At 39.1% G+C, this 16,482-nt stretch overlaps 1 protein-coding gene across 2 annotated transcripts in view; it reads left to right on the forward strand.

Annotated features, from left to right (window-relative positions):
* Positions 1-16,482, forward strand: part of LOC309691999 (contactin-associated protein-like 4) — a 125,382-nt gene that overhangs the window by 14,681 nt on the left and 94,219 nt on the right. The window contains exons 1-2 of one of the 2 annotated variants that reach the window (XM_082510099.1): positions 6,805-6,882; positions 15,121-15,231. In XM_082510099.1, the coding sequence (XP_082366225.1) occupies positions 15,141-15,231 (91 nt within the window). In that variant the 5' untranslated portion in view covers positions 6,805-6,882; positions 15,121-15,140. Of the gene's footprint in view, positions 1-6,804; positions 6,883-15,120; positions 15,232-16,482 lie in introns of those variants that run through there. The other variant, XM_082510100.1, reaches the window with a different exon arrangement.

Raw genomic sequence — 16,482 nt, forward strand, 5'->3', positions numbered from 1 at the left:
CTATGAAAGTTACTGTTATTGTGTTCTTGTCTGTTCTACACATGAACTTCATGTAATGCGAGTAGTTTTAATGACATAAAGACTTTCCCTGTGTCACCTCACCAGCTGAGCCACCCATTAACACTGACACGGAAGTATGATTAGGTTCCTTCAGTTATCAGGTAGCTCAAGAGGCACAGAAACTGTGCAAAAATATTGGGATGTGCTCTGCTGTTCTCGGGTAATATAAATCAAAGGTAAACATGTTAGGATTTAAACGGTGGCTAATTGTCAAAAAACAATTCGTGATTAACAGATTTGTTGACCTGGAACTTCCCAGAGAGAGCATGAACATGTATTTGGCCACTTTCAAAATGTAAACAAAATTTCTCTGGCTCGTACCTCAGCTTTGCCATCCTGAGGAAGCAGTTTTAACCATTTAATGCCTAATGAAGTGAACTGCAGGGTTTTTCTGCTTTGTTTTGCTGAAACACTTGTTAGTGACAAGCTAAGAAACCAAAACAGTGACTTAAAAGGTGCTAAAATATTCCTTAGAGCTGAAGGAAACAGCTTTACATAACTCCCTGTGGGTTTTGTCAGCATACGCAACACCTTTGACATAATCATCTAAGCCATTGCCATCTTAACAATATCGATTATTGCAGTGAGTAATGCAAGAGTTGCATCAATATTTTAGTGGAATTAATGTTTATGTGCTTGCTTTGAGCCCAAGAGCTTCCCTACTGCCCTGCACAGTTTTAAGGTTTTCCAACTGCTTTTGACAATCTCATGTGGAGAATAATGTGTTCTTCCATTCAAATTAAATACATGATATGGCTACAAAGTCATTTATTATTAAAGGAAGGGTCATACGAGCTGATCCTTAGAAGAATACGCTGTATTTCTGTTAACGTAATGGAGGAGAAGCTGAGGAGATCAGCATATGGTGGTGGAAGGCACAAGAAATCAACAAGAAAGTGGAGGAGTTTGGTTCACTGCCCTGCATGGACATTCGTTGCCTGCGCCCTTCGTCTTTAATCCATTCAGTGACACTCCCAGGTCCTTCTCTCATTTCATCCATCAGTGGGTTTTCTTTGTGTGTGTATGTGTGTGTGTGTATTCGGATTCATTTGTCTCTCCTCATCTCACCTTCACACAGCTGCTGCTCTGTGGTGCACAACAACACAAGTCCCAGCAATGAAGTCCTGTTCAGTCCTGCATCACAATCTCTCTCTGTATGGTATTACTGTAACAAAGGCTGGGGGTGGAGTAGCAGGGTGGTAGGTGAATAGTAACCTACTTAACTGCTTGTATTATTGTATAAATCCACTTTGAACTGCCTCGAGAAAAACAAACTGAATTTTTTGGTGAAAAACAAAAAACAAAAATTTGACTGTTAATCATGTTACCCTGTGTGCAGTATCGCATGTATCGCATTCTCCTTTGTTCCTCTCTCAACCAGTTAAACAGGAAATCATCGTCACATCGAACCTAATCATAGTCGGTGACCTTCTCTGTTTTCAGTTTAATGAATATGTAAGAACCTCTTAAAATATGCTGAATACCCCAACCGGCTGCGGTAGATGGCTGCTGCTCCCTCCTGGAAGTTTTCTTCCTGTTAAAAGGCAGTTTTTCCTTCCCACTGTTGCCAAGTGCTTGGTCACAGGGACATCATCTAATTGTTGGGGTTTTCTCTGTATTATTGTGGGGTCTTCCTTTACAATAGAAAGCACCTCAAGGTGCCTGTTGTTGTAATTAGAATTATTTAGAATTATTTAGATTTAGATTAGAATGATTAGAAACTGAATTGAATTGAACTGGACTGAGTCATCAACTGAAATGATTCCTTTGTTGTTCTCAGTAGTGCCTTTTTTGTTGAGTGTGTTTGCTTTGCTTTGTAGTAGTGTTTACTCATAGTTACAGTAATGTGTGTTTTTATTAGCATGTTCTGTTCTGTTAAGTTTTGTTAAAACTGATGGAAGGCTGATGGAAGGTGAAAACCACAAAGAGAAAAAAAGATTGTGAAAGGAACCCTCAATGTCACTTTGTATGAGAAGCAATATTGTCATTGTGGGCTATTATTTATCAGACAGGCCTTGAGAAACAGAAAGGTTTTTCAGTTGCAGGATGTCATCCAAGGAAAATCTGCTTCTCACAGATCAATATATACAATAAAATATAAGTCAAAGGCATGTCGATACAACATTTTAGTGTGAAACATTACAATAAAACGTTATTTAGAAATGATTGCCTGTCACACAAATTATTGTGCCTGAATATAAAAGAATTCACCCCTCGCTTCTGGAAGTTCACATTTTATATGTGATTTAACACCTTTTTTTTTTTCTTCTTCTTTAGGCTCCTCATATTTGGGGTCACCACAGCAGCCCATCTACCTCCATTTTGCTATATCCTTAGCAGCCTCCTCTTTCATACCAACCTGTCACTACACTAGACTCCATGACATTCGTGAATTTATTTCCACATTTTTTCCTCATGTCGGGCAGCTACCCATCCAACATCCTTTCTATTCATCTTTCAACGCATATACACCTAACCTTGCCTCTCTAACTGTGTCTCCAAACCACTCAATCTCAGCTGTCCCACTGATGTACTCTTTTCTAATCTTGTCCGTCCAATGAAAATCTCAACATCTCCAGCTCTGCCTCCTGTTATTCTTTAGTGCCACTGTCCTGAAGCCATACATTATAGCAGGTATCACAACAGACTTGTAAACCTTCTCTTTCACTCTATCCTTCTGTCACGAATCACCCGTAGCACTTTAGCACTTCCACCCACTCCTGCACTCTCTTCTCCACCTCTCTTGTCAATCAATCAATCAATCAATCAATCAATCAATCAATCAATCAATCAATCAATCAAGGCTTTATTGGATAGGTGGAGAAGAGAGTGCAGGAGTGGGTGGAAGTGCTAAAGTGCTACGGGTGATTCGTGACAGAAGGATAGAGTGAAAGAGAAGGTTTACAAGTCTGTTGTGATACCTGCTATAATACCATCAGCCCTTTTGCACATCTTTCTTTAACACCATACCTACCCAACACATCCTCATCTACGCCTGTTCCCTTCACCTACATGTCCATTTAAATCTTCTCCAATTCCTCTAATTTTTCTGAACGTCCAACCTGTGGGGCATGCATACTAACAACATTCAATATCAGCACTTTGATTCCCAGCTTCAAGCTCATGATCTTTTCTGTTGATCTATTCATGATCTATTCTATTTCAGTTCCTTTCTATACCATGGTAAGATGCACCACTGATGCTCCTGGCTTTGGTTCCCTCCCATCTGATCTCCTGCACACACAATATACAGGGTGGGCCATTTATATGGATACACCGTAATAACATGGGAATGGTTGGTGATATTAAAGTCCTGTTTGTGGCACATTAGTATTTGTGAGGGGGCAAACTCCTCAAGATGGGTGGTGACCATGGTGGTCATTTAGAAGTCGGTCATCTTGGATACAACTTTTGTTTTTTCAATAGGAAGAGGGCCATGTGACACATATAACTTATTGGTAATGTCATAAGAAAAACAATGGTGTGCTTGGTTTCAACGTAACTTTATTCTTTCATGAGTTATTTACAAGTTTCTGACCACTTATAAAATGTGTTCAATGTGCTGCCCATTGTGTTGGATTGTCAATACAACCCTCTTCTCCCACTCTTCACACACTGATAGCAACACCGCAGGAGAAATGCCAGCACAGCCATCCAGTATCCGTAGTTTCAGGTGCCGCACATCTCGTATCTTCACACCATAGACGATTGCCTTCAGATGACCCCAAAGATAAAAGTCTAAGGGGGTCAGATCGGGAGACCTTGGGGGCCATTCAACTGGCCCACGACGACCAATCCACTTTCCAGGAAACTGTTCATCTAGGAATGCTCGGACCTGGCACCCATAATGTGGTGGTGCACCATCTTGCTGGAAAAACTCAGGGAACGTGCCAGCTTCAGTGCATAAAGAGGGAAACACATCATCATGTAGCAATTTTTAAATATCCAGTGGCCTTGAGGTTTCCATTGATGAAGAATGGACCCACTATCGTTGTACCCCATATACCACACCAAACCATCACTTTTGTTGTTCCAACAGTCTTGGAGGGATCCATCCAATGTGGGTTAGTGTCAGACCAATAGCGGTGGTTTTGTTTGTTAACTTCACCATTCACATAAAAGTTTGCCTCATCACTGAACAAAATCTTCTGCATGAACTGAGGGTCCTGTTCCAATTTTTGTTTTGCCCATTCTGCAAATTCTGGGTCATCCTCGTTGAGATGCTGCAGTAGCTGGAGTTTGTAAGGGTGCCATTTGTGAGTAGCTAAGGGACCGAAGGGATGTTCGACTAATGCCACTCTCCACTGACATGCGGCGAGTGCTACGCTGTGGGCTCTTGCTGAATGAAGCTGGGACAGCCACTGATGTTTCTTCATTAGTGACAGTTTTCTTGCGTCCACATTTTGGCAAATCCAACACTGAACCAGTTTCACGAAACTTAGCAAGCAGTTTGCTAACTGTAGCATGGGAGATGGGTGGTCTCGTAGGGTGTCTTGCATTGAAATCTGCTGCAATGACCCGGTTACTGCGTTCACCAGATATCAACACAATTTCGATCCGCTCCTCACGTGTTAACCTCTTCAACATGTCAATGGCTGTAAACAAAGAGAAACTTGTAAATAACGCATGTGTGATGGCATGCCACACATGGTAAGCTCCACACCTCACCACCCGTTGATTCACTTTAGTTTAATTTACAGTCACTACTTTAAAATATTCTATTTATTGTTCAATATCGTTTCTTTATTAAATTTATTCATTTTTCCATCACACCTTCCAATGTTTATATGGCGTGCACACATATTAACCTTGCAAGGTCAAAGTTCTGTTTTATGTTATATTAATATATCTTTCTTTGTTTGAGTTACCTGGGGGTTGGTGTCTCCTCCTGTCTGGCAAAAGGTGTGGCAAAGGGCTGGGAGACCTGAAGTACTACTGACCGCCTAATTGGATTGCACCACATGCTTCATTGCCTGGGGGGTGTTTCATGTTTGTTTAAATGTTTTGTATTAGTTGGTTATATGGCAGCCATCTTGTTTTCCCCCGTGTGTGTCATTTGGTTTAGCTAAACCAGTATTTAAGTTCCCCTGTGTGTCATTTCAGGAGGTCAGTTTGTCATATGTTTGTTTGAGGTTCTGTTAATTATTATCTTGAGTTTAGTCTATTGAGTTGACCTCTTTTATTGGTCGGCCTGTTTAAGTTTTGGCTTTGTTAAATATATTTTCATATTTTTGGGTCAATAAAACCCGTTTTTTGAATTAAAACCACCTGTGTCCTTTATGCTTTACTGCGTGGTCCCTGACAGCATGGAAGAATAAAGTTACATTGAAACCAAGCACACCATTATTTTTCTTGAGACATTACCAATAAGTTTGATGTGTCACATGGCCCTCTTCCTATTGAAAAACCAAAAGTTGCATCCAAGATGGCCGACTTCTAAATGGCCACCATGGTCACCACCTATCTTGAGGAATTTGCCCCCTCACATATACTAATGTGCCACAAACAGGACTTTAATATCACCAACCATTCCCATGTTATTACGGTGTATCCATATAAACGGCCCACCCTGTATATACCTTTCTCCATTATAACAGACACCTCTGTCACCTTACTAGTAATAAACCGTGCATTTAAAGTCCCTACTCTCACCTCAGCAAGCCTGCCTTTCCTTCTTTCTTACTACCTCCTAACACACTTTTCCTTCTCATCTCTTTTATTTTTGTCCAACAGTAGGAGATTTTCCGCTGACACCCTGTTGGCCAACAGCACCAGAGGCGGTCGTTGTTAACCAGGGCCCTTAACGATCCTGCACAGACATTCTTTATTATCTGCATGTTTGACTTGGTAAAGATTTTATGATGAATGCCCTTCTGATGCAACCCTCCCCATTTATCCAGGCTTTGGACTGACACTATGAATACGCTGGCTTCTGGCTCCCTATTGCTGGATTGTGTGTAATTTGACACTGATCAGTAAAAATGACTGGTTGAAGTAGATGAACTTTTTCAGTGAAAAAAAACTTTTCTGTGGTCAAGATATGTACTGTCTCTGGAGGGTAAATGTCCTGCAAGAACTGAGAAAACAGAGGAACATGTCAAGTAGCTCTTAGGCTCCTAGTGTGGACAGTGTTTAGCAGTGCTGCCTTGCACCAAGAAGGTTTGACCACACCAGTTGTGGAGTTTGCATATTCTCCTTGAGTGGAGTTTTGGGAGTAAAAAATATAATCAAATCAAATATGAAGTATACCATCAGTAAATGTCTCTATATTTGCAGTTAATGTCAATGGAGAAGTTCCAACCCAATCGAAGGGACTGTGCTCTCAACAAAATAATAAGTCTTGTACAGCAGTGCTTCCCAACCTTTTGAATCCACGGCACATATTTCACATTAGAAAAATCACACGGCACACCACCAAACAAAACATCACAAAAAAACATAATAATTTTCCCCGTGCACCAGGTATAGCGGAATTGGCTCCGTTTGTCCCCAGTATACCATTTTTGCTTTCTTCTGTCTACTACTCATGCTAGGGCCTTCATCTAGAATTAAACTGATTACTTTTTCTTTTCAAATATTTATCTATTGCTATTACATGCTGCATTGTCTCACTCACAGCACGACTATTATATAAGTTCTTGTTCATCTTCTTCTGTTTTACTGGCAGTTGGCAACCTATTTAATTAGAGCAGGTAGTTGTACTGCCCTCTACTGGAAGAGAATGTAATTGTTCTGCACGCTACGCTGATCGCTTAGAGCAGCGGTCCCCAACACACCGGTCCGTGAGTCGTTTGGTACCGGGCCGCGAGAGTTGAGGCTCAGGTATGAAATTTATGGTTTTCAGGGTTTTTATCGGTTTTCAGCATTCTTTTGTTATCGTTTTTATCATTAACTGTTTTCCTGGGTCTTTTCACGCGTGTTATGAATAAATCTTCTTTTTTTCGGTACCGGTACTAGTTTTATTTTGTTGTATTTATCCGCGACACCTTAAAGGCCAGTCCATGAAAAATATTGTCGAGCATAAACCAGTCCGTGGCGCAAAAAAGGTTGGGGACCGCTGGCTCAGAGTACTAATCAGATTGAACCAGATTATCTTCCACGGCACACCTGATCATTTCTCGCGGCATAGTGGTTGGGGAACACTGTTGTGCACAGTGTAATCATCTTCTAAGGCCATGACCATATGTTTTTTTAGAAAGCTCTTCAGGTCCACTTTAAATTTCTTTTGTTTTTTTCTTTGTCCAAGTTCCACCATTTTTTTGTGAAATTCAGCTCTGGGTTTTGCAAAATCTTGCCGATAGAGAAATGAACAAACACCACAGCAGACAAACTTGTTTTGAGGCTCCATCTTGGCTCCTCATCTTGGCAGAGGAACTACAGTCATTCTAGCAGATGCCCAGTAATGATGTTCATTCAAGTGACAAAGCCTTCTAGTGGCCATAGGGACTGTAATTCTTGTCCATTGATAACTTCAGAGGGAGTGGTGAATCATTGCCACTGTAGTTTATAAAGGAAATGGTTACTGTCATTAAAATGTTACAAACAATAGTTGTTTTTAGATCTGTATGAGTTGTTGTAATACATCCAAATTGTCTGACAGAATTTGTGAAACTTCAGGTTTAGATAATGTACCTTTAAAAGGAAAAAAAGAAAGAAAAAACAATGCTTTGCAAAAATCTTTAGGACTAACTTCTTACCCAATGCTGAGGATGAATGCTGGAGGCAAAAAGGAAAGGAGGAAGCAGATAATAATTTGTAAGTCTGTTTGTTTGTTTTTAATATCACTTAATATTCTCTCAGGGAGAATGTCTATAAAGACAAGTATGCCATTCAGTGTATTTGTCCCTATTTTGAAATGCAAAAATGATCCATTAATGATATTTGCATCACATAATCCACATGTCTCCTTCTGGGTCCATTAGTAAGTGTGATGTAACCAGCAGCAATTCTTCCAATCTACATAAGACTGACATATTTCATAGTGAATGGTCTTAAGTTTTCCTGCTTACTACCAATGTGTTCATTCATTTTTTTTTAAATTACTAGTTTCAGCATGTGCTGTAATGTGGTAAGGGTTAAAGCTTACAGATACATGTTTTAATTGTGGCCTTGTTGCAGCACAGTTCCTTTTGATGATATAATTTACTGATTGGGTCTGCCTCCCATGAATCCTCACATCAATGCAGTTAACACAGCAATGCCAAACAGCAGTGATGTTTTCATGCCGTGTCAAAAAAGAGTGGTTAATTATGTTGCATGGGAAGGTGAATTTATGAGTGTTTTATAGCTTAATGTGATTTTGTAACTTTGGAGGGCTTCGATCATGAGTCAGCAGAATTACTGGCCTGGTGTGTTGCTAATAGACAGATGAAGGGCTGGTATGGAGGAACTAACGTTTCTCTCATTGTTAGCAGTCAGCCCTGCAGCACAGCATCTCACTTGAGCTGTCAGACTGTCAGGCTGTGGTCTGCAGCCAAAGAAGACACAGGATTCATATCGTTCTCAGCCAAACTGCATTACCACGCAAACTTTTCCTTTGACTTTCATGGCCACGAAATAGTAATGATTATGGATGACTCAACAGAATAGTCTTATTTCACAACTTCTGCAGGGAAAAGAGAGATAGGAAGACACAACAGGAGAAGTGAGCTTGCTCCAAAAGGGTTTAGGAAAAGATCAATTGTAGCTCAGTTCCGTTCAATGACAGCATAAGTTGTTCTGGTATCAGTTTAGTAGCTGGAGTTTAGCTTAGCAGTTACCTCGACTGTGCCAAAGAACACAGAGAGGACTTAAAGAGGTATGCTTTGGTTTGTCTGGGCAAGTTCATGATTTTGTGGATTATTTGGGGCCATCTTTAGGAATGGCGACATGCTGACCTCTCATATCGCATGTAGTGATTAACTGTGCAGAGACACATATTTAACTGAACCAACTAAAGTTCACTGAATTAAATTTCCAAATGAACTGAATACATAAAATTACAACTAAGTATGATGTACAAAAATGAGTGGGCTCGGTAGTAGGTTGGTTGGCAAACAAGCTTTTGGGCCTCTCTGTGTGGAGTTTGCATCTTCTCCCCATATCTGTGTGGCCTTTCTCCAGGTACTCTGGCCTTCACACTGTCTCAAGAACATCCATGTTAGGTTAACTGGTGATTCTAAACAGGCTGTGAGGAAAGAATGTGATTGTAAATGTGATGCTTTTTCTGTGTCCATGTCACAATACAAGCAAATATTAAATAATCAAAACCTGCAACGAAGAAATAAGAGACACTAATAAATATAAAGACATTAAACCTAGAAGCATAATGAATTCCAATACACATAACAACAGCAACTAAGCACTAGAGCTAAATACTAAGGAAAATACAAAGATACAAAAAATAAAACAAACAAATAGTGAACATGTTCAAGAACTCAAAAGCTCTGGGTCAGACCCAGGACCACGACAGAAAGTATTTAACTTGATCTTTCTTATCTGTCATTTATTAAAATGTTAGATACCACTCAGTATTCAATATCTTGAACTGAAGTGCTTTGGATGCCTAAAACTAACTAGATAGGGAGCTGTACTCTGGATGCAAACACTGGTCTCTGATATTATAGTTGTATGTTTTACATACTTACCATCCACTCCAACCACTGTGTTATCTCTGATATAGTCTATAAATGCCAGACTTCCTTATTATTCACAAGGTAATCCGGCACAAAATAGAAGAAAAAGAATATTTAATTAAAGTGTGCAAAATGATTTGCTAATGTTTTTGACACTCAGTCTACTACTAATTGCACCAATATTTAGTGCAGAAAAAAGCACGTCTTAGTTTTTGCACTTCATGTTGAAATGGACTGATTGTGCTTGTGTTTAGAAAGTGGTGCAATTAATCACACCTATTAGCGCTATTCAGGGGTTGCGCTCATACTTAGATTAGTAAATCTGGCAAAAGTACTGCATATAAAGATGCCAATTGTTGAGACACACAGTGAGTAAAAGTTGCCAACACTCAGCTCTCTGGTATTAACATTAGCACATAAACTATGCACTGGGAGCTTCATGGCAAAGGAGCAGGGTCTGTAGGTGTTATGTGTTTGATTTGTGGGTTTGCTGAGAGAAACAGTGTTCTTGAAACAGCCTTATTCCACTTCTTTGTGGAAATTTACTAAGTGACAAAAACATACACTTAAATAATTAACGCTCAGAATTCAGGGACTCAAAATAATAGACTTATTTCAAGCATAGCTTTAGTTTACTTGTAATAGTGTTATAATAGTGTTATATTAGGTTTCCGGTAGTACAGGCTCTATCAGTGTTTGCATTATTGTTCCACAATCAAATCCAGTTAGTCCTTCTGTCAGTTTAGTCCTCAGTAAAAGTTCTAAGCAAAACTTGAAGCTGTTTTTTAGTCTAATAAAGTTAGTTAGTGGCTGGGATTTCAAAGCATCTTATATATGATTGCTATATCATGTTATATCATGTTTGCCTGTGTTAATCAGTACTTTTTTCCCCCTCACAGCCACCTTTCAAATGTCACAGCAACTCTGAAGAAAATCAGACTTGCTTATTCAGAAATCTGATGATGTTTTACAGCACTCATGCCCTTTCGGTCATCATCTATATCTTGTTTAGTATCTCTGTCTGCTTTAGACTAAGCTAGACGCAGGTGAAGCAGCATCAGAATGATATGAAATGTGTTAGGTTGCATGGGTTATATGTTGTTTCCATAAATGAACTGAAATGAAAATCTGCAAAGATTCACTGCTTAAAAAACAGCTGAAATCCCCAGTTATTGATGATGACTGTGCACATTTAGTGAAATAGAATCAGAATCCAGTCGCTCGGGCTTGAGTCCATGCTCACCCACTGTAGGTTGGCTCGAGCAAGTATCTGCTGAAGCAGGCACACACGAGACAACTGTACTGTTTCCTTGAAGCCTCTGGAGTGTCACATGTGTGCCTTTTGCCACAGTGGATGATGACACGAGGTTATTAGGCCAAGTCTCACTGCCAACTCGTCACATATGGATGCTTGCAGAGGACCCCTGGGTGCTGCATTTAAATGCACTGAGTAAGCATCATTTTAAGCAGCAGGGTTAATGTTGTGCAGCATAGTTTAACTCTAGGGAGTAAAAACTGTAGATTATTTAGCAAGTGAAAACAAACTCAAAATGCTAAGATTCCAAACAGGACACAAACTGCAGTCTTCTGACTGACAGACTTGTGATTTACTGCACATCTATTCTTCCAAACTACCAGTCTCTACTGTTTATGATGGGATTATTGACGTTTGTTGTCCAAGAGTTCATGCTGCCACATGAACAGCACAGTTTTATCCATTTGCTAGATTAGATTAGATTAGATTAGATGAAACTTTATTTATCCCTCGGGTGGGTTTCTCTGGGAAATTCAGCTTTCAGTAGCACAGCACCGACAGAAGTTGCAGAATGTGAGCAGAAATATACCATATATACACATATACACATATATAAATAAAGATACATATATAAATACAGAGTATACAATAGGGATAAATAGAATAAATAGAAATAAGAATATACAAGGGAATTGCACATTTCAACTATTGTGAGTCTATTGCACTGTTGGATATTAACACAAAAATATTGCACAGTGAAAAAGGCACTATAGATTAGTTGTTCCCGCCCTCCTTTGTATCCCTGTTTCCCCTCCCTCTCCCCTCCAGCAAGGAATTAAACATAGCCATGACAGTAGTTGCATGCCTTTCTTTGTACCTTTATATTACTTTATTTTGTTAAAATAACGACCTGCATAAGAAATAAGTTTGTAATATAATGGGTCATTAAATTAGTCTGCTTTGCTAACCTGACTGACTAAGATATTCATTGATTATTTTGCTAGCTATACCTAGGCTAAAACTTTAGTCTGTTAACAAGCTAAAGCTAGCTAGCTACATGTAACTTAGCTACACTACGTAATTGCTGTTCAAAATGAGAAGTTAGAAAAAGCTCTTTAGCATAACTAGCAAAATCCACATCCATAAGGTGGGAAACAACAGCTTTTTCACATTCTTTATTCAGTATTGCAGACACAAATTCTGGTATCTGTTAAGTTATTTACGGATATGTGGGAGAAAAAGGCAGTTGGAGAATGTGGCTTACTTGCAGGGGGGTATAAATATGAAAATCAAACAAGTTGGGATTTATAATAAATCTTTTTTTAAAACATAGATGTTAATATTTGCTTTAGGTGTGACAATGTTGTGCAAAGGTTTGTTGAGATTTGGCTCACTTGTTAAGGAGGACAGATGAACAAGGTTATGTAATATTAGTAAACTAAGGAAAACATCCTGGCATTTTATACTGCACAGCTTATAATCTTATAGTGAGATTATACATTTCCTGAACACCTTGTCATTCCCACTGTCATTTTATACTGCACAGCTTAATTATCTGTTCTTTAATCTTCATTTTTCTGTAGGTGAGAAACATGTTTACTGTTTCCTATGTTATGAAGGGCTTACAAGTCACTGCTGTCCATATGGGATCTGCATCAGTGCATCACGGCTTCAAAGAAAATGCCTGGATGTTTTCCTGTTTTCCGTAGTTGACTAATATTACTTTATTACTTTGTGCAACTGTTTGGTGGTGTAGTATTTTTTTTAAGTATTGCTGTTGTTTTAAAACATGGACTACTGAAAGAAATGACAGTTGTGATTATCCAATTTCTTGCACAGGGCTACCCAAAGTAAAGAATAGATTTCCGACAATAAATTCACCTGAGCTTGAATAGAAATGCACAAACTCTCAAGTACTTGCAGGGAAGAGCGGTTTTAGATGGAAAAGGCTTAGGTGGATATGACAGGCTATTCAAAACTGTCAACAGTCTCTGGTTTATAGTCTCAGGTAATGAAAATCCCTCTGTGCTTGAAATGAAGTACAATAATGTTGACAAAGTAATCTCAGAGGAAGCCTTGTTGTCATGGTTGGGAGACAGGACCAGGCATCTCTGAAGGGATTGTGAATAATTTAGGCCGACTCTTCTTGGTGGTGGAAATCCATTAAAAAATGTTAGATTACACAATAGTCATAGAAATGAGTGAACATTTGTAATGATCTAATAGTCAGGTGTTCTGGGGAAACGGCTTCCCTGTGAATAAATGACATATTAGTCACAGCCTCTGTCTTATAAGTACTTCAGTCATGAGGAGAACAGCAGCCCTCAGTTCTTCACTAAAGGGTTCTTCAGCATGACTTATTCTGACAGACAGAAATATCGAGTCTGGGTCCTCCACCGAAGGGTAATCCTGTTCACTAATGTGTTCTTGCACTTCAAAAAAACAACAGCTGTGAAGTAGCATTGGCAGATATACGCTACAGCAATTTAAACACAGGGAGCCACAACATTAAAATCACTTCACTGGTATTGTTTATATTTCTGACATATTTTAAAATTTGTCCTGGACCACTGAATCATGGAAAGAGGATCTCTGGTTTCTTTTGGCATCTTGCCTTTGGCAGTGAATCCTTTGGGTCTTAAAGGTTATCAGTTTAGAAGCCCAAGCATTTTGTGGCTGATTTGTTGCTAGAACTCGCTAGACGCACTTGTAGTGTACGTACATCAGACAAAATGTCATGGATACCGCTTATAACTGATGATGAGAAACAGCATTTATGATGCTGTTCGTCGTAAATGTATACGATCAATTACAAATAAAAGTATGTGTTACATATGTTGCAATAACAAGACTTTTTTCTGATATGGTTATATCTAGTATTTCTACTGAATACCTGTTGGCATTAGTGCTGAATTTTTTAAATAAATTTACATCACTAAGGTTCAGTATGCCAGCATTTGACCTTGTTCGGTAACAGAGAAATGATTTATTTTCTGTGTTCATTGATTCAATATTTAAGATTCATCCTAGCAGCGTCAGTATTAAAGCAGAAAACCAATGAAATTGTATAGTTCATATGCACACTTCACTGCTGCAAGTTGTAGTAATTGTGTACACATTGTGTAATTGTGATCAATGTATCACAATCAGATTTTTCCCCCTTTATTACTTTAAACCCTGTATTAATGGTCTGGTAAAATTTGTCCAGTGTTTCTTTAATAAGCATAACACTGATTATATTAAAGACTGAATGAATATACTCAAACATTTGTCAGTATTTTATATACACTTTATATTACTACTGCAGAATTTACATTTTCTAATAAAGGCCCGTGGACAAACTCTTGTCATAGTGTAGATCCTCTGATCATCAAAGCCATTCATAACATCATAATAAGCACTTCACTTTATGATATAGTTTTTGCATTGTATCAATGACTCAACTGCAGGTACATAAGTCACTAATTCATATAAAATTTGAACGTTGATGTATTGCTTGTCCTTGATTTCCATAAACATTAGAGTGTATGAGGCATGTAAACGTCTCTCCATGAAACCAAGCTGTCTTATTGCCTGAAAGAGCATTTTAAGGCCCCATATCTATCCCCCAACCTAGGATTACATATATTTTGGGTATCGGGCAATCCAAGTTTAACCTTTCAGGTGGAATGACACTATCATATGAGCAAAACACACTGAGATATTAGCCTATGAGACTGATTGAAATGGGCTAGTATAGATCACTTTTTCTAGTCTTACTGACCATACAAAGCATCCTACATTATGTGCCTCACTTACACAGCTCTAAACTCTTAATCTGTACTTTCCTTTAGGCTAACTGTTTTGGAAGAGTGGATGGGGTCCCCCCTCCCCCCTTGACAGTTATGATAGATCTGATCATTTTGTTGAGGGGATGTGACACCTTACCAAAGCCAGTTCCTGGGAAAGTGAGATACATACAGACTTTAAGTGCAGAATCTTTCCCACTTCCAAACCCACGGTGGATTCAGGATGAACATTTAGCCTAAATGTCTTTGGACTGCAAGAGGAAACCAGAGCACCTAGACAACACTAACATAGGCAAAGGGAGAACATGCAAACTCCTCACAGAAAGTCCTTATGAATGTCCAGTGAAACAGACCGTGAGTGTAAACACTGATCTCTGTCTTTTCTGCTGTGGCTGGATAACAGATGTTTGTGACAACCCACTGATGTCCAGTCTTCTACCATCATCCTTCAGAAGCTCCTCCCAGCTGTCCAGTAGTCATGGGCCGGTCTTTGCTAAGGTCAACAGGAGAGAAGGTGAGTAGTTATTCATTGTTATTGTTAAACTTAGACGTTTCACCATCTGCTGTTAGTACCCTGGTAATTGTCAAAAATGCTAACAGAGACAATCCAAGCTGGTTAGCCGTGCACCACTGCAAGCCCAAGTGAAACTGTGACTTTATTACCCAGAATTCATTACTCAAACTTAATCCCACACAGCAGTAAAAGTTCAAACATAAAACTGAACTCATTGGGGAGTGCTCTCTTATTGTAAAGGCAATTATTTTGTTTTTGTTTTATTTGCTACCTTGTGAAGAAATCCATTTGGCTGACCTTACAGAGCACTCACAGTAAAATTCAATTATCCTCATGGTGTAGTCATCGTACAGCCCACAACTGTGGATGTCGCAGAAAGATAATAGGTACACACACTGTGGGCTTCATATGTATTTTGCTATACTGTGCTTCACACACCTTTCGCCCAGTTCTTGTAAGATGCTGTTTTTGCTGGTTGATCTTTTTTGTGTTGGCTAACAAGAATAAACAAAGAACTGTATCCCCTTCTGTCAGATGGTTCTCATCATGTTTTGTGCATGTGGAAGGCATCTGCATACACAGAAACCAGATTTCAGTACTCCAGCAAACATTATGACGTTTGAATTACTGTCGCGACTGGCCGACTGTCTTTTCTTGGTCTTGATTGGATTGAGTTCTTGCTCTTGGTTTAAAAAAAATGTTCCAAAATTAAATTGCCATCTGGTAATACTAGCTTGTGTATGTGGAGCAGATGTCATCTGGCTGTCTACACTCGGTTGGTAACCAAATAAGTTGACAGTCGGATGAGACATGCATTTCCTGTTACTATTGCATTTTTTTTTTTGCTGTATGTGGAAACAATGTCAACATATGTCTGTCTGCAGTGTAGCTTGTGACATCATGCTGGGACTTTGTATGCTTCTTGAATCTTATCTGACCCAGATTGTGTGACACACTGGATTTACCTTCCAAACCGCACACGTTTTTCATGTTTTTAACCCCCCCCCCCCCTTACAAAAACTATTGTCATGAAGTATTCACTTGTAAAGGATCAATCAGTGGATTTAGTTCCTTTATTTTTTATCTTTTGTTAAAAACTTCTCTCAGTAATAAAACTTTATAAAGATCAAAATGCTATTGATGTCATGGTGAGCTATGTGGCAGGCTAGGTCAGGACCCAAACGCCAGTTTCGGAGACAGAAAGCTTAACTAAAGGCGGCAGCATTATTGCTTGAAAATGCAAACTAAAAA

Source organism: Aulonocara stuartgranti (genome assembly GCF_965226115.1).
Source record: "Aulonocara stuartgranti genome assembly, chromosome: 17".
In the NCBI taxonomy this organism is placed as follows: domain Eukaryota; kingdom Metazoa; phylum Chordata; class Actinopteri; order Cichliformes; family Cichlidae; genus Aulonocara; species Aulonocara stuartgranti.